General features: G+C 57.1%; 1 protein-coding gene across 6 annotated transcripts in view; it reads right to left on the reverse strand.

Moving 5' to 3' along the window:
- The window catches only part of GSE1 (Gse1 coiled-coil protein), a 413,751-nt gene that overhangs the window by 100,378 nt on the left and 289,084 nt on the right, over positions 1-24,289 (reverse strand). The window contains exon 1 of one of the 6 annotated variants that reach the window (XM_049110619.1): positions 6,829-7,829. The exons of the other annotated variants lie outside the window; for them this stretch is intronic. Coding sequence (XP_048966576.1) covers positions 6,829-6,865 — 37 coding nt within the window. The 5' untranslated portion in view covers positions 6,866-7,829. Of the gene's footprint in view, positions 1-6,828; positions 7,830-24,289 lie in introns of those variants that run through there. 6 annotated transcript variants of the gene reach the window in all.

A 24,289-nucleotide genomic window follows, 5' to 3' on the forward strand; every position in this document is an offset into this window, starting at 1 on the left:
TCAGCCTCACTCCCTCTGTGTTCCTCACTTCCAAGGCCCGCCTCCAATGCTGCCTCACCCAAGGAGCCTTCCTGGATTTCCTCCATCGGGGTGATCCCAGGAGATTCCGGCCGTGTTCATCTCACTCCCTGTTGGTTCCTGAAGCAACTGGGAGATAAGACACAGAAGCCCTTTGCCGCTCCTGCCTACCTATATACCTCAACACGGCACAGGGCCTGGCACCCTGGGTGAGGGTGGGGGTGGGCGGGGGGGGGCAGGCCTTGTCTAGCTGGGGGAGAGGGAGATTCTAGAAGGGGAGAGATCTGTTCTGGGTCTCCAGAGGGCAGAACTGGGTCAAACGCGCACACTGTGTGTTCTGCACAAACAGCAACCTTCTAACAACCCAGAGTGGCAAGGTAGTATCAAGAACAGGACCCCCGAGGAGACCCCCAGGCGGAGAGAAGGGAGGGCTTGGGCCATCTGACCGCCGAGGTCCCTTCCAAGTCCAATGTTCCGTGACTTCCCAACCCCGCAGGCCATTAAGCAAGTGGCCAAATGCCCACTGGGCGGCGGTCCAGGCCTGGTCAGAGGGCGCTTCCTGTCTCTTTGCAGGAGGAAGACAGGGCAGCCTCGGATCTTTCGAGGCCGAGGCCGAGGGCCTTCCGGGACTGGGTGGGCTCCGGCTCTGGGGGGTGCAGATCTGGGCCTGTCTTAAACCCAGCCAGCCCCCACCAGCATCACTCAGCTTCCAGCACGGCTGCGATCTGGGCGGAGGGTAACCACCAAACCCGAGAGGGAGCTGCGGAGGGCCTGGCATCAGTGGGAAAAAGCCGGAAAAACGCATTTTCCCCTAAAGACTTGTAAAAAAAGTCTCACTGATTTTTTTCCCTTTTACCCCAAGCTTTCACAGCTCTAAATATGCCACACTTAGTAATTTTACGAGCAAACCAAGCTATACATCACACGGTTTTATGTTCCTAAATTAACAAAAGGACTTTAAATCTATATGGAGCTCTTAAAAACACACAAAAAAGCACGGCATCTATTTTTATTCCCTCACCCCCAAATTCCCTTTTCCCTTCTAATGTGCTCCCCCCACCTCCCCACCCCGTGGCTGCAAAATTTCAGCTGATTGTGTAGCTAGACCACCAAGGAAAGACAATTCCAAATATGGATGAGGAAGTGCTTTGCTGAGAACCCCAAAGATGAGGGTTCTGCTGCCTTTCAGGAAAGACTACTTTAAGGGTTATAGAAGCCTGATATTCCCCCCACCCCCATCTCGAAGTAGATCACACTAGCACGTACCCTTGTAAACGAAGATGCCCCCATCTACCAACCCAACGTTCACCAAAAGGCTCAGGAGAGTTACAAGTCTGCAGGTCCTGCAAGGGCTCCTGAGGGCTTGTTTTCTTAGCTGCAAGATGCCAGGCTGGACCAGATGACTGCAAGGCCCATCCGCACTTGCCACCAGGGAGGAGGACACACGAGGGGTCATGCCCTTCACACATGTCTGCAGCCAGGGGGAAGAGGGACAGGGGCCATAGGGCACTGGATTGGGAACAGAAGCCCAAGTCCAGATACTCCATCCCACTGCTGGCTCTGTCTCTGGGAGGCTGGGTGGCCCTGGCCAGCTGCCCTTCTAGCCTTCCCCTGCCTCCTGAACAGAAGGAAGAGAAGCCTCCTGCTCTATCCTAGGGCAGGAATCCAGGTATCATAATGCCTGTTTGCTCTGAGAGAATAAAGGAAACTTTTCCTGACTCCTAGAGTCAAGGAGATAAGAAGCAGGAGAGTTTCCAGTGGGGCTCTATCAGATTCCCACCCATGGAGTAAAAACAACTCATTTAAGCAAGAAAAAAATCTTAATGAGAACCAAATTGAGCAGGGGGGTGGGAACCAACCCAGGCCCCTCGGAGAAGGGCTGGGCCACAGCTGGGACAAAAGGGCCCCTGGCTTTCCCAGCCGACAGATGGAAATGTGGCGGCCCCTCCCCAGTTCTCAGGGGTATCGGAAGATTAATTAGTGACTGCCTGGAAAGTGCGAGATGGGAGCCCAAATGCCTGTCCCCGCTGAGTTTCTGAGCTGTAAATAAGCAGCTTTCTCAATCACAACTGAAATAGCAATGTTGTCCTTTTATCTGACTCAGATCCCTGGGAGCAGGACTTGGGTGGTTCCAGAGCCCGCCCCAAAGCCAGGGGCTTGCTTAGGACCAGGCGGCTCCCACGGACAGAGCCCCTCCAGGCTGAGGAGTGCCCCCTGGGTGGGCACCCGGGGGCACCTGAGGACAGGGAGCCGCAGCTGGCGGCCTGCCCACGCCTCCAGCCCCCTCCCTCAACCCAGGTGGGCCCAAGTGAAGAGCCACACTCGGCCTCACACTGGGGCCTTCTGGCAGTGGTCTGGGTGGGGAACGAAATCCAGGCAGCTTGGCACTCTGGGCTCCAGGCAGGAGGAAGCCCAATCTCTCCCAGGCCTGTCTAAGGGGCTGTGCGAAGGGGTCCGGGGCCAGCTGACCCTCGGGACACAGCCTGGGGCGACGCAGATGTGCGGAGGGACACCCAGATTCCCTGACAGCAACCTACCAGCAGGCTGTGTGGCTCTGGGCCAAGCCCCACCCTCTCTGGGCCTCAGTTTCTTCACTGGAGTTTGGAGTGTCCTTCCCAGCAGTGGACAGTAAATCCTGAGGGGCAGCCGGGGTCACCCAGAGTTCAGCACGGGGCTGGGGTGGGGTTAGCCGACAGCTGCCGAGTCCTCCCTCGGTGAACTCCAGGAACAAGATAAGGGGCCCGGCAGGGCGCCACCGACAACACCAGTGGCCAATTCCCTCCCTCACTCTCCTTCAACAAATATTTATTAAGCAGGGACTCTGGAGCCGGACTGCCTGCGGTCAAAGCCTGGCTGTGCCGCTTACTGCCCGTGTGACCACGAGAGCTCTGTGCCTCAGTTTCCTTAGCTGGCAAAGGGGATTAAATGAATAGCACAGCTAGTACTGAATGGGCACCATGGAAGAAGAAGCTGCCACCACCTCTTATATTACTGTTGTAAGGGTCTGGTGCTGAGCAGGAGGACATGAAGGAAACACACAGTTCCTTCCAGCATGCAGTTCTCAGCCTGGTGGAGTTCAGGAAAGGGAGTAGCTGGGCGCACAAGCACCCAGAAGGGAAGTTTTCCAAGAAGCATTAGAGACCCTACCCAGCCACCAGTCCCCAGCTCCCTTCCCACATGCCCACGCCTACTTCTCTGGGCATAGGAAGCACCCCTCTGCTGGATGCCAACCCTACCCCCATCCCCACCCCCACCAGTGAAGGAGCACGCAGAGGTGAGATACTGTGCCATGGGGTCCAGGTTCAGGTCCAAAGACATATGTTCAAGTCCCAGTTCACTAAGGAGCCCTGTGATTTTCTGCAAATAATTTCACCTCAAAAATAATAAATTGGGGGGGCGCATCCAGCTGGTTCAGTCGGTAGAGATCTTGCTCTCAGGATAGTTTGGGTGTAGAGCTTACTTGAAAAAAATAATTTTTATTGTAGCTATCACTTACTAAGTGTTAACTTTGTTACAGGCACTGTCCTCAGTGCCCTGCAAAGATTGACACATTTAATCCCTTACACCAGATGTCAGCAAACGTCCTCCATAAAGGGACAGATCATGAGTATTTTCGACTTGGCCGGCCTTGTTGCAACAGTTCACATTGCTGTTGTAGCCCCGATGTGGCCACAGACATACATAAAAGAGCAGGTGTGGCCATGTGCCAATAAAACTTTATTTACAAACACAGGTGGTGGACCACAGGTCACAACCCCTGCCTCACACTGCTACTGAGGTAGATACAATTACAGATCCCAGTTTACAAATGATAAAGTTGAGGCCCACCCACAGAGCTCGTCAGCTGCCCAAGGTCATGGCTTGGGAGAGGTGGAGCACAATCTCCAACCTGTGCTGCTCAGCCTCAGCCGGTCACCTGTCCAACAGGAGCAGCAGTCTGTGAACTGCCTCGGGGGGGGGGGGGGGGGGGGTGCTGGGCAGGCAGGTTCTGGGCCCTGGCTCCCCGAGGTTACAGACACTGCCCTGGGATGTAGCTGCGGGGACAGAACCTGGTCCCCGGTGTCAGGTCTCCACAAGGCAAGCCTCCACCTCTGCTCTAAAGGGGGAATGCAGCCCTCCGCCCTTCCTGGAGCAATGCAGTGGGTAGCAGCCAGTTTCACATCCCAGCTCTGCAGCGTCTACTCCGGTCAGATCACTAGCTTCTCCTCCTCTGAGGCTCACTTTCCTATCTGTGAAATGGGCATCCACCAGCACCGTTCTCAGAGGTGGGACTGAGATTTACAGGAGCGATTCCAGCAAAGCACTCCCAAGGGGGCCTGACAGTGGTCAAGAGAACTAGGCCACCACTTTTACTATTACCTTTACTACTCTGAGTTAATGGAAGCCCAGGGAAGCAGAGCCACTTGACCGTGGCTATCCCAGTTTAGCTTCTACCCTATAATAGCAAAATTATAAAGTACAAAACCCTCGTGGGAGAATTAAAAAAGAGAAAACTAAAAGAGAGAGAGAGAATGCTACCGGGTGACAAACCTCCCTTCACAGGCTGAGAAAGACTTGTGCCCTGACCTCCCCTGGGGTCCAGACCTGCAGACTTCACCCTCCTGCCCCTGAGGGCTTAACACCAGCCAGGACTGATTTTCCTTAATTGCTTCGAATTTCCTAGCCTGACACTTCCTCCTTTTCTTTCTGAGGCTCCCAGTGTAAACAGAAAACCGGTCACCTGATGAATAATAAGTGCCAGCAGCCACCCAATGGCAGGTGAAGTGGGGTGTAGATTACAAACACCTGTGCTTTTAAGACGCCCTGTACTTAAGAAGATTCATTCTTGCTACAAACATGTACAGAGTGTCTACAGGGGAAGGCTCAGCACTGGGGGGGGGGGGGGGGGGGCGCTGCAGATAAGAGGAGCTGGCTTTCCTGCAGCTCATGGTGCAGGGGGGAGGCCCCCAAAGGAGCAGCTCCAGCGGGAATGCTCAGCTCCAGCTGGGGTTCCAGGAGCCCCCGGGCATCTCCCCAGCTCTCTGCTATCTTCCTATGAGGGAGATGGCTCTGAGCGCCACCTCCTCCCAGCATCCCTGTGTTAGAACACAACCCTTCTGCAAATTGGGGGTTCCTGGTTCTAATTTGGATCAGATCCTTTAAGGGCAGTGGAGAGGGAGGGGAAGCGCTGGATTTGCGTTCCAGGCAGTGAAGGGAAAAGAGACCAAGAATAAAGTCCAGACCCTGAAAAATACTCTTCCTACAAAAGTGGTATAGACACCCAGCATGAAATGCAGACGTTGTCAGTTTCTGGGGAAGGGCTAGGGACCTAAACCAGCCACAAAGAAACTCAGAGTGAGTATACAGATCTCACCCGGAACCCATTAGCCTTTCCTACTTCTTTTTTTTAAGTCTGTTGGACTCTGGGATCACCTCCTCCCCTGCCCTGCCCCGTTCAGGGCAGCACCGGCCAGATCCAGCAGAGCTGGGTCCTGTCCAGGCCATTCCTTCCCTGCCCCCCCCCCCACTCCTCCCAGGGACTCCCGGGCTTCTGTGGGAACCTCAGCCAAAGTGACAGGGGCTTCTACTGAACTGTATGTACAGTGAAAAAAACCCCAAACCTAACACCCAGCCACCTGCACCTTTCCCCACAAAACAGGGCAGAAATTACCCTCCATGGGCAGCGTTTTCTGCAGAATTTTAGAAGCCCCAGTAGGAGCCCAGGAACTTCCCCTCCTCCCTAGGGCACCTCGCATCTCCCCTCCCCCAGATCCAGCGACCCCCAACTTCCAAAGGAACTGTTTGAACTCCCAGGGTCGATGAAACTCTCAGAGGCAAGAAGGGAAAAGACAAACAGCTGCTTCCTAGTACCAGCGGTCGCAGGCTGCCCTGCCTTCCTGACCTGCGCGCCAGGGGCCCACCCGGGGCAGGCCTTGTCAGTTACTCCCGACCCGAGGACACTGGAAGGGGGTGACAGCAGGCAGCCAGGGAAGGCCCCAGGGATCACCCGGGCTCCCACCCCCCTCGCCAGGCACCCCTGGCCTCCCAGCTTCCCCTTAGCCTACATGTCATATGTCATTGTTTTTAAGGTTTCAAAATCCAAATAAGGTGAGCCCTAGAGGGGCTCCCCAAACCTCCTGCTGTCACCCCCTCCCCGCCCCTCCACTCCGGGTTGCAAGCACCACTTGCCCCGAAACAGAAAGTTACGCGGCAGGCGGCTGTCAGCGCGCAGGAAGGTTAGGGAACAGGAAGCCACGCCAACCACCCTCCGGAGCTTCCCCCGGCCCCCTCCTCCGACCTCGGCAGGAACAAAACCTTCCAGGGAAACCCGGGCAGGAAGGGGGGCGGGGGGCAGGCGCGCCACGCTCGCGCGGAGACGGCGCGAGGGGCTGGCCGGAGGCAGGGGAAAATAAGCCCCAGGCTGGGGGCGGGAGGGGGGCGCCTGCCACCCGATCGGGGCGGCCTGCAGCAAAGTAACTTCACACCCGGTGCTCAATTCACCTTGGAAGGCGGCGCGCCCCGGCCGCTCGCTGCGCCGCCGCGGCGGAGCCGGCTCGGGGCAGACAAAAGGAGCGAGACGCGCAACCCCCGGCGGCGGCGCGGTGGGGGCGGCGGGGCGGCGGGCCGGGTGGGCGCTCCCCGCCGCACGTAGCGCACACACCGCCCGCCGGACCGCGCGCGCGCCCGCCCTAGGGGGCTCGGCCGACCCACCGCCCCGACCCCCGCTGCGGGTCCGGGAGGGGGCGAGGGTGGGGGCGGGGGCGGCTGGGGTGGGGGGTCCGGGACGCGCCGGCGCCGCGCGGGACCCGGGGAGGCGCGCGGCTCGCTTACCTGGTAAGTAATACAGAGGCGGCTTCAATCCAAACATGATTCAAATTAGAATTCCATAGTGGCCAGAGAGGGATGAAGAAGGGAAAAAAAATATATATATTTTTTTTTAAAAACCCAGCAACGAGACAAAAAGCGCCGTCCGAGCCAAGGCGCTCCAAAATGTCCAAAACAATAAAATAAAGACAGAAGAGCGATCCCGAAAGCGACGGAGAAAAATGTCTTTTTTTTTTTTTTTCCTTTTTTTCCCCTCCCTAAGATGATGAAAAGGCTCTCCCTTGGGCCAGCGCCCGGGCAGTTTCGGCCACCTCGGCCCAGGCAGATCCACAATGGGGTGACCGACGACTGAGGACGGGCCGGAGCCTCCACGGCTGCCCGGTGTCTTCGCCGCGTGTGTATTTTCTGCCTTTTGGACTTGAGATGCAAATAAAAAAAGGAGGGGGGCGCACGGCGGAGGGAAGCAGGCGGGAGAGCCTAGAGGAGCGCGAGAAAAATAAAGGGGGGAGGTGAGGGTGATGAAATTGGGGGGTTAAGATCTTCAGGGATTACTCATTTGAAAGAAAAAAAGGAGAGACAGAGAGAGAGGAGAGGGAAAAAAAAAAGCAGCCCCAAGACGTGCGAGTAGCAATCTCTCCTCCATTCAGCCATTTGAATGTCAAGGGCGAGGGTCAAGGGACCTGTTTCCAACAGGGTTTCACGTTCAGAACCAGAAGGAAAAAGGAAGGGGGGGGGCGGCGGGAGGGGGTATCTCTTGTTGCCAAGGAGAAATCGGCTTTGTTTTCGTTTCCCCTTAGCTACTGGGTGAGGAGGGGCGGGGTGGGGGGAGGAGGAGGGGGCGCGCGGGAGAGGGGAGAGGAGAAAATTAATACCCAAACAGCCAAGAAGTACCGAGGGGGAGATTTCTTCTCGTAAATAAAAGAGGCAGCGATTGCAAACAGTCTCGGGCAGGAGAAAGCAGGCCGAGGAGCCGGCTCCCCTCCCCCTCTCGCCACCAGCACCCCCCACCACCACCTTTTTCTTTCCTTTTCTTTTTTTCTTTTTTCTTTTTTTCTTTTCTTTTTCTTTTTCTTTTTCTTTTTTCTTTCTTTTTTTTTTTTTTTTTTTTTGTTATCTCCCCGGGCCGGCGTCCCACCACTGACTCAGAGAGCAGGGGTGGGGGAAGGAGGAGAAAGAACTCGCGGGGGCTCAGGCGCCCGGGCAGAAGGAGCAGGAGGAGAGAGGGGAGGCGAGAGCGCACGGCGGTGGAGAGCCCCTCGATCAATTTTCATGCAAGAATCATTATCGGTAAATTGGAAAGCTGGCTGCCTGACAGCAGATTTGTCTCCCCTAATGAAAGCGAAAGGGTAGGGGCGCAGCGGCGGGCGGCTGCAGGCGGCGGCGGCTCCTTCCGTCTCTACGCGGCATCTTCCAAGAGCTCCATGCTTTGCAGAGCGATAATAATAGTTTCACTTGCGAGCTTCTCCCCGCGCGGCCGCCGAGCCGGGCAGCAGATCCGTGCGGACTGGGATCCGGGCGCAGAGAGCTGGCCTCCCCTCTCCAAACGCGGGGAGGGTGCTGTTGCTGGCAGCGGGGCGCTCCGCTCTGCCCCAAAGCGGGGCCGTTTGCAAACAGTGGGCGGCTGCGGGCGCCGCCGGGCCCCCCTCGGCTGCCCAACTCCGCGCTCTGGCCGCCCGCCCGCCCTCCCCACCCACGGCTGACAGCTGCGGGAGCCGGAGTTCACCCGCCGCCGGGGCCTAGGAGGAGAAGCCCCAACCCGTGCCCGAGGGGGGCGGGAGGGGGGGTGGCTCTGGCCAGCCTTTTGTGAACCCACGCGGGACTGCGGAAACGCACACACCGCCCAGCCCGGGTGAGCTCCTAAGGCGAGCAGCTTCTTCCTCTCCTTTCTTGTCCTCGCACCCCGCACCCCACCCTGCAAAAAATCCCTGTTGCAAGTGTAATCAAATGCTTGATACCATCTTCCACACTCTCCCTGCACTGGTGCATTATCAGATCCGGGAAGGCATGCTTCCAGGCAAATAGACCTAATAAATGCTATTACTGGGATTCTGCAAGCCCCGGCTGCACCATAGTAACGAGAGCCCTGGCTAATTTGGTTTAAGAGAACGATCAACTGCACAGAGTGTGTGTGAGTGAGTGTGGAGTCTGTATCTCTCCTCCCCACGCTGCCTCTCTTTCACACTAGCTCAAGAAGGCCCCATGTGATAATTCCCCAAATCGAAGGGGAAAAAACCCTGCCGCCAAACCACATCCTGTGCGCTCATTGTCCAGCCCAGCGATTTTAAAGAGACAGGATCCATTTACCCACGCCCCCACACGCTCTTAAGCACACGCTGCAAAGCTGCCTCTCGGTGTGACAATTTATTTTCAAGCCCTTTTACCTTATGAAGGGCCCCTCGGTGGCACAAGGAGCCGGAATCGCGACTTGGTGACACTAAGGGGTCACCTTTTGACCCCACATACAAACCATCCTGGTTTGAGGCACAGACTTGAGCCCGCAGGTACGCAGGGCGGGGCACCGCGGTCACGCCGGGCTTGGGTTCCTGCCAAGGCTTTCCAGCCACTGCGTAAAACAGGGGTCCCCGGCGGCAGCCCCCGGGGTCCCTGCTAAACGCCGCGGCTTCAGATGACAATTGAACTCCCGGAATATGATACTCTAGAGGAGAGCTCCGGAGGGCAAACTGGAGGAGGTGGGGGCACCGAGCGTGCCTCCTGACCCCTCGGTGCCACTTACACACGCCCCCCCCTCCCGGCGCGCAACGCCCACCCCGCCGGGAGAATCGTAAATGGGCTGGGCGGAGCGCTCGGAGCCGAGGGAGAGGTGGCGCTCCTCCCCGCCGCCGCCAACGGCTGGGTGGGTGCCGCGCGCAGGCGGCCGCCTTCTCCGCCCGCCGGGCCGCCGGGGGTGCGAGGAGCATCTTCCAGGCCCCCGGCCCCCGCTGCGCCCCGCCCGGCGCCTCTCCCCGCGGGCGGCCGAGCGCGCGCGGTCACCGGGGAGGGCGCCCGGGCTGCTGACCGGGAGGGAACCGGCCGCCGGCATCTGGCCGCTCCGCCCCGCGCTGACCCCGGAGGTCGCGCCCGGCCCTCGGCGGCGGCGGCCCTTTGTTTCCGGGGCTGCGTGGCGGTGCGCTCGGCGCTCCCCGCGCCTCCCCCCGCGCCCGCCGCCGCTGCGGGCCTGGCCAAGGGAGACGAGGGCCCCGGCGCGGCGGGGTCGGGGTCCAGCACCTGCCCGCGCCCCCCCCGCGCCCCCCCGCGCGCCTTGGACCCCAGCTTCGCCTCCCACCCATTCATCATCCACTTATCACCCGCACGCTCGATGATCTGCGTCCCTCCGGGAGTGGGGGGCACCAGGGCGCGCGGGGAGGGCTCGCCCGGGGGAGCTGCCGCCCACTCCCCCCCACCTCCGAGTCCCTCACAAGCTTGGAAGATCTCTGATCCTACTCTAGGGGGTGGAAAATAAACTATTTTTAAAAGACCCTAAACTATCAGTTTCTGTTGTCATTCTTTTATTGGTTTTTAATTCTCCGGGATTACATGAACAACAGTAGTAATTAATACTAAACCTTCCTCTACTGTATATGCTAATGGCAGGAGCCATAAAAATTAATTTGCAAACATGTCATTACACAATAGCTATACAGGCAATAAACCTGTAATTATGGGCCAATCACAGGCAGGGTACAGAGGGAGGGATGTTCCCCAATCTGTTAGGTGCCCCCCTTCCCCTGCTAAAATGGGGAAGATGGTGCCAGCAAGGAGCTTGCCTTCTGAGAGCCACCTGTGGAGAATGCTCCCAGCTCCTGGGGATGGCAAAAGGGGTCTCTCGTCTCCAGCTCTAAATGGCCTGGCTTCTGTGCAGGACCCCCTGGAGACAGCCTCTCCGGGGCCCAGCAGGACTGAAATACGGTGGGAGAAGCTGGAAGAGCAGAGAGCAGAGCCCAGGAGAGCTCCCCGCCTGATCTGCGCGTGGGGGGTGAGCAGTAAAAGGGGTAGGAGGCCCCACGCTGGGGAGCCAGCACCAGCCTCTCGGCTACCCGGGCAAAGGCAAACATCTCCCCCTATAAGCATCTGAATGCCTGCATTGAATTATCGCAAAGTGCTCGGGCCAACCCCTAATTGCTTTTGGCCACTCCCTCAGGAAGAAGGTGAGCACTAAGATTCTAAGTGATACCTAAGTCTCCTTTGGCCCGGGGTCTAGGCAGCTCTGAGCAGGTTGGTGACATTTCCTGGTGACAGGGTCGTCTGGAAGGGAGGGAAAGAGGAGATCCACTATGAGACCACAGTTCCTGACCTGAAGCCAAAAGAGCTGAAACATAGAAAGCCACCCCCGCCGTGCCAAGCGGCCTGCTTAGCGGGCTGACTCTCCACTGAATGGCTCGGTTGTTTGCCATAATGTGGCTGAACGATGAGCTGGAAGGATTTTCCCTTTCCCACTGGCCCTTGTGGCTTGGCTGGCGTCTTTGGAACGCCTCACTATGGCCATTCATTCCCAGGGGAGCCACCCCACCACCTCTGAGGGTGGCGATGGCCTGGCCGGGAGGTGACAAGGACTCGGCAAGCCTAGGCCACACCTGGCCCAGGCGAGAAGGGCAGCCCTCTTCCTGGGAAGGCCACCTCGACGGGATTCTGTGCAAGGACAGGATGTCTCTCTCCACCACCCCCTCTTCTATCTGAGGCTGGTCATGCCATAACCCTCTCGCTCTCTGCTCACCTCTTGGTGGGGGGGCGGGGGGAAGCATTTCTAGAAAAGAGGCAGAAAACAGGGAAGGCTGAGCCTTCAGTGGCCCTCCAGTTAAGGTCACCACAGGGCAAAGTCGCCCCCCACCTCCCTGAGAGACCGCTGCCCACACTGCAAGCCAGCCCGGGGGTCAGAGGGCAGCTCTGGGCCATGCCCAGGGCAGGATGGAAAGAAAAAACATCACTTCATCTCCCAATGGAAAGCAGGCTCTAGCTGCTTCCCTGGAAGCTGCGTGGAGCTCACTAGACACCCACTCTGAGGACACGAGGGGCCCCCTCCCCAGCTGCTCCTTCAAGATGGAGGGGCCTGAGACTCCCCCTAGCGGGGCTGCCGCTGCCACAGTGCGGAGACAGCCTAGCCGGCCAAGAGCGTCAGCTGGATGCAGTAAAAATAGCCTCCCCGCACGTGCTGAGGACGGCGGCTGCAGCCGGGGTCTGGAGAGCGCAGCGCGCAGGGGCGCCGGGGTGGGGGCGCTAGCAGCCGCCAAGGCCTGCTGCCTCAGCGTGCCCACTGGCACTCTGGTGGTCACCTAGGCCAGGCCCTGCTGCCACCAGGCCACAATCCTGTGTTCTGGAGGTCCTTCCTCCCCAGGGATCCCAGGAGAGGGAACGGAGGGGATGCTGGGAGCGTGGCTAACCCGAGATGCCCCTTTGGGTCTGCCCCTCCACTCACTTCCCTCTTTAGGATAATCATGCCAGCTGATGTTTCCTGAGAGCTCAGTCTGTGCCAGTTGCTGTTCTAAGCACTTTTCACAGGGAACTCATTGGATCCTCATGACAATGCTGTTCAAGGTCACCATTAGGAGTTTCATTTTCTAGATGAGGCACAGAGAGGTCAAGGACCTTGCCCAAGGACCCACAGTCAATAAGTGGCAGAGCTGAGATTTGAACCTGAGCTGGTTCCAGAGTCCATGTTCATAACCATCAGCCTGGAAGGGACTGGACCCACCAGAGTTCAGGTGTCGGCTGGGCCCCCACCCACCATGGGCCCTCAGGCCGTGACATCACCATTGTGAGACTCAGTTTCCTCACCTGGAAAATAGGATGAAATTGCTCCCACATTCCAGGCAGACGAGGATGTGTAACTGCCCTGATGCCTGGTCCAGAGTGAGGACTCCATAAACAGAGCTGTAATTACGCCCATGTTTTGGATAATAGCAATAATATGGCTACTGATGGGGCCTCAGGACATCCAAGGATCAGTGCGACGTGCTTTGCTGAGAGCATTATCTTATCTGGAATTTGGCCCCACCCTGTGAGGCAGACGTACAATGACCATCATCCCGTTTTGTACCTCAGGATGCGAGGCCCCAAGAGATGAAGTCACTTACCCAAGAGCACGCAGGGTATAGACACACCCGCTTTCTCCCTCTGCTCAGCTCTAGTCCTGAGGTGACCAGACCGGGTACAAATGTTCTAAGTGTCAAGATAAGCAAGTGGGAGAGGTCTGAAGAGAAATGGGGAGCAGCGGTCCAGGCACACCCTATGGTGACAACTGCAAACCCAGGTCAGGTTTCCATCTCTGCATGGTGCCCCTGCCTTTGCATTACTGTTCCCCAGTGGTTCTAGCAAGCACCTCACTCAGGGTGTGCTGTCCTATCTTGGGGGCAGGGGTGTCTAACAGACCCTGTGGGGCCTCCTCCACCTGCCCCAGTGTACTGGGTTGAATGGCGGCCCATCAAAATATATGCCCACCCACAAGCTGTGATTGTGACCTTATTTAGAAAAGGAGTCTGTGCAGATAATAATAAAATTAAGGATCCTGAGATGAGGTCACTCTGGATTGTCGGAGTGGGCCCGACATCCGGTGACAAGTATCCTTATAAAAAGAGCAGATCAGAGAAGACACAAGAAGGAGGCCATGTGACGACGGAGGCAGAGCCTGGAGGACGCAGCCATGGCCCCCAGGAGCAGTAAGAGGCAGGAAGGACCCTCTCCTGGAGCCTTCAGAGGTATCATGGGGACCCTGCTGATGCCCTGATTTTAGATTTCTGGCCTCTAGAACTGGGAGAAAATAAATTTCTGATGTTTTAAGCCACCTAGTTTGTAATAATTTGTTACAGCAGCCACGGGAAACTAATACATCCTGCCACTTCTGTAGAAACAAATGCCCTCTGTACTGCCAACCCAGGGAAGCCCTGGGTGTGGTCCAAGGCCGGACGCCGTGGGCCTCGGGCCAGCAGGGTCAATCTCTCCTTCAGGTCTGTAGCAAGGGCTTGGATAGGGATGAAGGGCCCAGGGCCCCAGATCTGGGGTGTGTTCGGGTTGCCTGTCTTCCATGAAGCTGAGGTCAACACCCTACTGGGATGGGGAGGCTTTCTAGTGGCCTGCTCACCCTCTGCTGCCCTCCCTGGTGACCCACATTTTCTGGCTGGGGTTTGGGCAGCAGCCTGGGCTGTAAGAGATCAGCGGGTGTGGCCATCTGCCCCGGGGAATGGCCAACCAGCCCTGCCAGATCAATCTACAAACCCAGGGCTCAGCTGGTCTTGTGTATCCCAGCTGCCCCGTGAGGCCTGGAGTGACAATAACCAAATAAAAGCCCTGGTGGCCAGCGTTCCACCAAACCTGTTTCCCCTTCCTCTCGGGCTCATGCCCAGGCTATATTTGTCAGTCTCTCTTGCAGAAAGTGTGGGGCCAGATGACCAAGTTGGTGGCCAAGGGAATGTTTTAGAAGTAATAACTCAGCACTCCCAGGCCTGGCCCACAGAAACCTCCTGCCCTAGTCTTCACATTCCCCTTCTGTGTCTGCCCACCAGACGTCTGCTCCCAGGACCACCCTGAATCCACGGATAGCAGATACAGCACCTCCATCAATCCCCCAAAGGTTGTTCAGAACAGAGGCCCTCGACCTGGCCTCCCCCGAGTTGTATATTCTGTGAGCATCTGATTGAGAAAGATCTACCATGTGGCTTCTACTTTGAGTGTTGTGAAATGTCACTTCCAGTGTGAGGAGCCCCTGGGATGTCAGGGACTCTTTGTTATAGCAGCTTGTGTTGGCTTAACACACCTTACCGATAGGTCAGTTAGTTAATACCTAGCATTGAGCTGGATGCTTTGAGTCCATTATCTTATTTCATCCTCCCAACAAAAGTTAAGTCTATCATTACCCCCATTTCTCAGATAAGAAAATTAAGGTCCACCGGGATCGAATCCCACGTCGGGCTCCCGGTGCATGGAGCCTGCTTCTCCCTCTGCCTATGTCTCTGCCCCCCTCTCTCTCTCTCTCTCTCATAAATAAATAAAAATTAAAAAAAAAAAAAAAAAAAGAAAATTAAGGTCCAGAGAAATAAAAAGTGACTTTCCGGAGGTCATACAGCCAATAAAAGAAAAAGCTTAGATTTGAATCCAGACCCTGCATTTTAAACTGTTCTCTGCAGTACCTCTTGTATCTACCTCCAAGTAGAAGCTGGTAAAGAGGCTGGAGCTTAGATACCCCCCCTTTTTTTTTCATGGTGGAAAACAAAACAAACAAAGCCGGGGAAGGCAAGAACCCCGCACATTTGCAGTCCACACACAGAACCGGGTGTCTGACCTCTGGTTTGGGCCTGCTGTTGGAGCGGGCTGCCTGTAAGCTCAGGATCTGGGAACTCTGCAAAATCGTGGTGTGGCGAGCCGTAAGCAGTGATAGGGCCAAGGCACTTCCTTCTCCAGGCTGCATGGACACCAGAGAAATGAGCCAGAAACTATGTCTGGGACTGCTGGGGCCACACAGCACATCCCCGAGAGGCGCCCTGCCTCCCCTGTCCCCACCCCACCCCCGCCTGTCCCCACACACCTGCGCCAGGCCAGCCACTTCTGGAGCCAATCCATTCATAATCCAAGACAGCTCTGGTTGTCAACGTGCTGCTTCGTGCAGAGCCAACACAGGCCTGGCTGGTGATGGGGTCGGAAAGCACCGAGGGAGGTCTCCAGGGGAAGGAGCACACCGGCGGGACCGTGGCTCCCACGAACCCCGACAGGTGCCTCCCGTGGACACAGCGATGGCCCACGTGTGCGGCCCATCCCCGCAGGTTGGGCAGCGGCCACTGCCCTGATGGGCTGCCTGGGGCAAGCCAACGAGGCTTTCCTCCCTGCCGACACCCGTTCCAGCAGAAAGGCGTCTGTGAGCAGCCGTCCCGCTGCCGGCTCCTGGGGAAGCAGTGACGGTGTGGACATAATTACCCATCCGTGGATGACACGCAGATCTCCCTGTCTACCCCTGGGCCTAACTGCTTCAGGCCTGCGTAGCCCTCTGGCCAACAGGACATGAGTCTTCAAAGGCGACTTCGTGCCTGCTTTCCCCCTGCACGCTGGGCACCGGCTCTGAGCACGACACAGCCGGAGCAGGGCGCCCCAGGGCCCTGTCAGCCCTCTCCACCTGTCCCTTGTGAACATATCCTGCCTCAGCCCTGCTGCTGCTTCTGCCGCACCTGCCTGCCTTGCCCACCCTGCCCCTACTGTCCCCCGAAGCCTGACCGTCCTTTATTCACCCTCCGTGTGTCACGCCTGAGCTGACGGGACTCCTGCCACGTCCCCAGCACAAGACATCCTCCTGTACACTAGCTCCTCTGGCCAGGGCTTTAGGAAGCATGGACATGGCACGGGGTTCACATCCTCGGCACACTGACCTTTGGGCCGGGGAATTCTTGGTTGGGGGCTGTCCTGTGCGCTGCGGGGGTGGGGGGGTGTTTAGCAGCATCCCTAACCTCTACCTACCAGACACCAGGAGCACACTCCAGTCGTGACAATGAAAATCTCTCCAGAATGGCCAAATTTCCCCCGGCAGGGGGTGAGAGGGGTGGGAGGGTGCAGAAGGACAAAATTGTCCCAGTTCGGAGCCATGGATGTAGCCCAAGGGGTCCAGGAAGTCTGCTGAGTGACCTGAGCTTCGGACCTGCTTCTGCTGTCGGCCTTGGGCAAACAAATGTCCTCTCTTGGCCTCAACTTTACCACATAAAAAATTAGAGGGGCTGAATGGGGTCTTCTAGCTGCCTCTGATTCGCTGATGCTGCTTAGGACCAATGGTTCCAAAGTGGGGACAAGTCTATGACTCAGAAAACTGGATCAAAAAGGAAGGAATCCAATGATAGAGTACTCATACAGAAACAAAGCGGTGAATGGGCCAACAGGTTATGTGGGCACCCCTGCTGCCTTGGGCCTCTCAGTGTTTTTCCGTTTCCTCCACAGACCTTTTTACTTCCAACCTAAGGAAAACCTGCTCTGGGGTCAGGGGTGGATGGTGTGGGAGGATCTGCTATCAGTCATTTACACTCTAGTATAATTTAGCCCCACCTCTACTATCTTCACAGGACCAAGCTGTGGGCCTGGTTGGAGCCACCTCATGACTAACTAGAACAGCTGTAAGATGTGTTAGGGAAAGGCAGGACAAAAGAGCTATTCTGCCCACTTGGGTCAAAACGGTGGTTTCAATTTCATAACATCATGTGATGAGGTGAACTTCCGGGTGCCCTGTGTTATAGTCCCTTTCAGCAGCTGCCACGGGGAGGGGGAGGGACAGTCTCAGGCAAGTGCTGGGGCTGGGAGGACTTACATGGCTCAGGGGAATTCTGATAAAGAGGTGGGTCCAGTAGGGATCCCCACAGCTCAGGCACAGAGTGGCCAGGTCCTCTGGGCTTCATGACCACGTCCCCCGACAGCACCTGGCAAACACCAGCTCATGTGGCGCCGCACACTGCACCATGGCCGGGATGTTCTCAGTTGGCAACCGCAGTCCCGACCCATGTGTCCCTAAGGCAGGATTTCCGGTTGTTTCATGGGGGTGGATTATCCCAGAATCAGCTCTGCTTCAGCTTTTAATTGGGAGGTAGGATGGCTGTTCCTGAGGCAGGGGGAGCATACACCTGTTTCGTTCCGCAGAGTGGGAGGCGTGTGGGCATGGGGAGGATCTGGGGCGCAGCACAGCTCAGCCCCCAGCACTGGTCTAGTGTGGCTCTGGCCTTCTCTGGCCTTTAGTCTCCTCCTCTGGAGGACGCACGGACTAAATGATCCCCCAGGCCCTCCAGCTCCGTGAGCCCATGATTAATAAAACTCAGACACACCATCTGCTCACTCTGACATTTAAGAAACAGAACGGGTTTCCAAAGAGAAAGCTGCCCGGTGCAACTTGCTTCTCCTCCTTCGCCTGCTGATCGAGTGTGGGTTCACACCCTCCCCACATCCCAGCCCTTGACTTGGAAAATCCCGACATGCACACACGCAAGCACACGCAGAGCTGTCTCCCCCACTCCACCCCAAAGGTCAAAAACGGAGGAGTGAGCTGATGACAGAGGCCCACCCTGACAAAAGTCTGAACCAACCCCCTCCTGGGATCCACACCCTTTACAGTGTCTTCTCTGGCCCCAAAGCTGGGCATACGTCTCGCCAACATGTCCCCAAACTTCACAACCGTTACCACTGACTCATCTTGCCCACTTGTTCAGCTCGTCCTCAGTGGCGGGAAGTGAGAACTGCTGCCCCCTTTACAGAGGGGGAAACAGCTTGCAAAGTAAAGGGTCAGGCCCAAGGTCACACAGATGACAGGCAGCAAGGCAGGGACGGCACCCTTATCCAAAGTGGGAAAGAAACAGGATCTCGGGCCAGCTCTGGTGACACACGGGCCCACGGGCCCTCTGTGTGGTGCCAACGGCCCTGCTGCAGCCGCTGACTGCTGGTGCTAGAGGCCAGGAGAAGAGAAGGAGGCGGGCGGTGGGGGGCATTTTGGGCAGGTGAGACCCTCCCCCAACAGCCAAACTCCAGAAGTGGTTTTAACTCAGCCGAAGAGCTGAGCAGCGGCAGCAGGGGCGGCGGGGCTGTGATCGGACCCAGTGCCTGAGCGGCAGCCAGGTGTCCAGATGGGCCTGCTCTGCAGCCTCTGCCAACTGCCCAGCTTCTACCCCCGGCTGGGCCCCACGGAGGAAAGCCCTGGGATCTAGTATTCCATGCTGGCTGGATCCTGATAGAACCCCCCAGTCAAGCTGCCCTTTCGCTGCTGTCAGGCCTCAGAGGGCCCCTCAGGGGCTCAGCTGGTCTTCAGACTCTCTCTCTGCTGCTCTCCTGCTGCGCGCTGGACTCGGTTGCCTGCACCTGCCCCGACCACCGTGGACACGGTGTTTCCACTCCCTGCCATTCTCTGTGCGAGTACAGCGCTGGACACTCCACCGGCGCTCCGTTCGCTGTCCCCCCCCACCCCCAGTGCTCCCCTGAACCACCACCCTACTTGGAGAAGTGGCCTGGACTTCCTGTTTCTTGTAACGACCCACAAAATCAACCCCAAAAGCTGGATAAAAATAGTCCCCCGGTTTCTTAAAAGCACGAAATTGCTGACAAGACAATAAGGAAGCACCAGGCCAGAGGGACAGGGAAATCGGAACCCAGAGCTGACTTGTCACCGAGGCCATACTGGCCCTGAGGGCATCTACAAATCCTGCAAAACCCGAACTTCTGTTTTTATGGCCTTAAAGATCAAGGCACACAGAAAACAAAGGCTGAGGCCTCTGCACAAGTTGAAGCAGTCACTGCAGACCCTCCCCATAATAAGGCAGGACCCCAGAGAATCACCCACCCAGGGTAAGAGTGAAGGGGGGAGCTGGCCAGGCCTTGGGCAGAAATGTAGCCAGGCTGGAGCGTCTAGTGCTGCCTTAGGGCTGTCAAACCCTGAACTGGACTAAGGAGGCTCCAAAGCAGCAGTGTCTCTGGGCATCTGCCAGAAAGAAATACAAGTCCTCCTAAAGGAAACCACCTTCATCTCAGGCTTCAAATTATACCTATAATTTTTTTTTTCTTTTTCCCAAATATAACGGCCAGCACCTAGCTGAAGACGACCAGACCCAGAAGGAATCCACACTTCTGGGTTGAGAGTAAGCAGCAAAAACAGCCAAAACAAGCAGGCCTGCCACCACGCCAGAGCTTGGAATTAGGGAAGCCTCTATCGTTCTGCTGCTGGGATAAAGAAACAGAAGACAAGCCTGACGGGATCTGCAGAGAACAGGACACCACAGTCTAACGTTACCCCAGGACGTAGGCCCTGACAGGACTCCATCCGGTCACCCCCACCTCCCCTAGAACCGCACCCGGCTCGCTGGAACAGCTCAGTCAATAGCTGTGGACTCATTAAACACACATGCTGGACTTGAGACCTGCCGCGGGGTGAAGGAGCAACCATCAGCCTACTCCAGGTGAGCCCGGTGAATCATTCCACTCCGCCAGCAGACAGGCAGAGGAGGTGATTAACCCCACGTTTCCCTTCTGTGTGACATTTCTGCGTGTGAAGGCAGGTGCTAATGATAAACCCAGCCACAGAGCAGCCTCCACAGTGGAAAAAACAGCCCAGAGGTGTAATGGCTGCTGCAAAAAGCCGAATCCTGCAGGCCCGACCCGGCACCCCCTACTGCTATAATTCTGAGTTATCCGTTCTTTATTATAACTCGAGGCCTTGGCTCCCGAAGCATCTCCCAGGGATTCTTTCTGTGGGGGCAAATTTGGTGCCTGCAATTAGCTGAACAGGCATCTTTTGTCCGTGCTGAAGCATTCAATTGCAGGTGTAATTAGGTCCCCTCACCCCTGAAATCTGCAGAGAGCCGCCCGCCTTGACTAACTGCACCCACAATTAAGTGCTTACGGGCATGTGGCTGGAGCCGGCAAACATGTGCACGCGGCTAATAGCGGGGGCACCCAGCAGCCTTTCAAAAATAGACACTGTGTTGGAGAAATCCAGCCTTTTTGCATTTGTTGTTCAAACGGCTCTGTCCAGCTGGGAATAATGAGGAAAGACAAACACGCCAATTAAGCTAGGTCCATACATAAATAAACTGCACAGCTCCTTAATTAAGCCACTTACAGGAGTGGGCAAGGCTTTGAGAAGGGGGAAGGAGAAGCAGCGGTCCTGTGGGCAGCGTGGCACTGGGGGCGTCCACCTCACGGAGGTGCAAGTCCCAGGGGCCAGGCCTGCAGTAGTGGGGGGCAGCCCTGGGAACCGGCTGGGGTTGAATGGGTGGGAACAGGCAGGAGGGAGGTCGGGTGCAGGGAGGCAGAGAAGGTGACTTGAATCCTGCGTGCAGAGGACGGCAGTGTCAGAGCAGCCCGCCTCCTCTGCCCTTTCCTGCAAGCTGGCTCTGCCTGGCAGAGGACCTCTTCCCTGAAAACCTCCACATCTGCTCTTTCCTCCTCCGCCTCCGCCTCGCTGAGGCCTCCGCCTCCGCCTCGCTGAGGCCTCAGAAAGGTGGCGAAGCCCCAAATCAAACCACCTGCCTGCTTCCCAGGTCAGCTCCCTCAAGACGCCTTCAGTCCCGAGGCCCCTGCCAGGCCTCCCCGCTGCAAGCTGCACCCACAGTTAAACAACAAAGGACACGTGTAGCGCGGATGGGGACGGTGTGTGCCAGGAGGTGCGCGGCTGTTAGCGACGGCGGGCAGCTCTGCCCCCCTTCCTGCCACATGCACTTTCTGAACTCCCTGCCATGTTGCTGTATTGTTTCTAAACAATAAAACCGAACAGATTATACTCACTGTAATCAGAAGAGAGAGAAAAGCTTCCTGTGCCCCCAAGTAGAGCCACTGAAAGCCATTTGCCTTTTGCAGAGCGCAGCAGTCCTGGCTGCAACCAAAGGGCAAAGGCAATATTTAGATAATTAAAAACCCATTGCTGATGGGGCCAGCCAGATGACCACAGGTGGCTTCGGGGTGGACCAGCGATGGCTCAGAATGGGCGCTGTGCCTTCCTTCTTCTCCTTCCAGCACAACTGAGAGAGGCAGACAGGTGACCACTGGGAAACCCTGCCCAGACAGGAATCAGGCTCAAGCCAGGGATTCTGGTTCCAGGGTCCCTCTGAGGCCTGTAAGACATGGTCCTGGCCTTGGCCTTCTGTCTACAGCTACTCTAGGAGCTCCAGCCTCACCCTCTCACCTCCTCCTGCCTCAGGGCCTTTGCACTAGCTGTGCCCTCTGCCTGGGACACTCTTCCCCCAGATCTCCACATGGCTCTGTCCATCCCTCCCTCCACTGGGGTCTGCTTTCAGACCCTGCCCTCCCAAAAGGAGCGTAGCAGTTCCCCTCCCCCCATACCCCATCCCCTCACTCTTGTGTGGGGTTTCTATAACACTTGACCCCTAAGTTTACACTGAACAGTTTCATCATCTTCTCTCTCTGTGGGACTGCATCAGGCTTCTTCACCACTGGGTCAGCGGTACCTGGCAAGGTGGCCAGCACAATGTGGGGACTCAGTCTGGGGTGAGTGAACGGGTGCGAAGCAAACCAGGGCACTGTCAGAAGAGGGGCTCAGTACAGCCTGGGCTGGGAATGTGGCTCTGGAAGCTTCCAAGGAGTGCAGGTCTCTGCTCTGTGTGAGCTGGAAGGCCTCCCTGGCTGCAGCCCTGTCTGCGCTCAGGCCCTGAGCTGCCCCGGGCAGCAAGGGTGACCTCCGGTCGGTCTGCCTGTGCAGCCTGCGTCTCCTCCTTTAGCCTTTGAATCTTTAAAGCTTGACTTGGTGCCAAGAATCACTGAGCTCCTGGGAGCAGAGCCTCGCTCCTCTGTCTGACCTTCTTCCTGCCCCCTGTCCCAGCAGACGCCTGTGAAAATCAAATTCAGGATCAGCGCCTCTTTACAACGCCCAGATCCCGATTATCTGCCATCGTGGGGCTGAGACAAGCATGGACCAGGAAGCACACAGATGACTCGAAGCCCCAGTTTTAGGCCTTGCGATCATCATCTGCCGCCCGACCAAATGTTGCCTGGAGCTGCTGATGAGCCACCAGAGGAGCGGGTTTGCATCTGGTCTCCTGCTTCCCTCCTGACGTTGGGGACTTCCCGGGGAGTGGCCTGGCCCCACCTGCCGGGCACGCTGCCTCAGACTTGTCCCCTCTCCCAGTCTCCAAACCCCTGCAGGGCCTCCCACGCACAGTGCAATCTGTCCCCTCGCCAGCTGGGGACCATGCCAGGGTTTGAGTTTCTAGAGCTTTCCCCGTGGGGACCTGTGAGTCATGGAGGCCGAGCTGGCTCTATGTGCTTTTCCTTGGGGGCCCCACACTCCCCACAGCCTCCGCTGAAGCCCTGCTTTCCCTGGCTGCTTTGGGGCTGTGTCCCGGGTGCAGGGAACAGGCGAGGCAGCCATTCCTGCCCATGCTGCCCCCCAGGGACAGGGGGAGCCAGGGGTGGACAGACTGTGTTCAGACCCACCTTCTACCTGGGGCCCACGACCTTTCTGTACCTGATTCCTTCCAGCAATGAGTGTGGATAAAGGACCTATGACCCAGAAAGCGTTGAACACTCTGGGCACCCAGGGAGGCACACACATTCAGCTATCTGTGACGTATGGCTAATGTCCCCATGTCAGACGGGGGATAGGATGCAGACCTTTGGCAACTGGCAGACAGACCTCCTGGTTTGGCCCTGGCTTGGCCAAGGACCCCGCCTCTTCCAGTCTTTGCATACAACCAAGAACGGCCCTACTTCTCCTTTTCCGAAGAAGCCCTGATCCAAACCCGGGCCCACTTCCCTAGAGGAAACAAGCCAGTGAGGCCCCACAGAGAACTCAGAACTTCCTGGCCTTTAGCCAAACCCACAGACGCTTGGCTGGTGACCTGGCCCATCCTGCTAATCCTCAGGCAGTCACCAGGCCTCCCTCTTTGGGACACTTTTCCCTTAGATATCCTCTCCATGTTCTCCCCAAACCTCTCTTTCATGGCCCTTAGGCTCTGCGTTGGCATGATCGCCTCTTGTAGCCACTGTCCCGATGGCCCCAGCCTGTACAGCTTCTTTCACTTGGGAATCTCAAAGCCTAGGCCCCAGGGCCTGTACACAGCAGCTGCTCAATGGTTGCACATCATTAGACCACACGAAGCAGAGGTGCGGCTGGGCCCAGAGGCCCACATCATCTGAGGGATCTAGAAAGCTGATCCTTCGGTCACTGTGCTGGCCACAGCACCTCCAAGCCAAGTTGGACTAGGGGGTGAACACACTGTTCCCCAGGCGCCCTGGGCTAGGGGCTGATTTGTTCTGGTCTTTCACCCCCGACACTGGGGCAGGGGTCTTGACCACAGCTCCCGATTAGCAAGGGGTCCACCCACTTCTGCTTTCAGAGTGTCATCCCAAACCGCCAGCCAGTCTTCCTCTTATCAGCAAACCGTCAAACCCAGAGGGCTGTGGGTGGCTTTGTTTTTTTATCCTTCCCTCCAGGGAGCCCTGATAAGGAGGCCAACCTTTCCCCTCTGCCTGGACTTGCTTCCCCATTAACGTAGGGATGGGCCTGGGGCTTCCAGATGACAGTTCCACTAACCCACAACCCAGAAGGAGGGAGAAGGAAGCCCTGGGGCGGAGGTTCCCCAGGTGACTTTGCTGTGGCCCCAGGCCGTAAGAGGCAAAGACGGGGCTCCTGGGTGGCTCAGTGGTTGAGTGTGTCTGCTCTTGGCTCAGGGTGTGATCTCGGGGTCCTGGAATCGAGTCCTGCATCAGGCTCCCCACAGGGAGCCTGCTTCTCCCTCTGCCTATGTCTCTGCCTCTCTCTCTCTCTCTCTCTCTGTGTGTCTCTGAAGAATAAATAAATAAATAAATAAATAAATAAATAAATAAATAAATAAATAATCTTAAAAAAAAAAGGTGTGGCCTTCCGTGAGCCTCCCCTCAAAGCATGGCAGGCTCTGCCCAGCCCGTGGTCTCAGGGCTGGAGTCCCCGAGGCAGGGCCGCACCTCACTTCTATCTGCTTCCAGCACCACCCAGCCCTGAGAAACTGGTCCAGCTCGCCGCTCCCAGGGGTGGGCTGTG

This window comes from Canis lupus, chromosome 5 (genome assembly GCF_003254725.2).
Source record: "Canis lupus dingo isolate Sandy chromosome 5, ASM325472v2, whole genome shotgun sequence".
Lineage (NCBI taxonomy): Eukaryota > Metazoa > Chordata > Mammalia > Carnivora > Canidae > Canis > Canis lupus.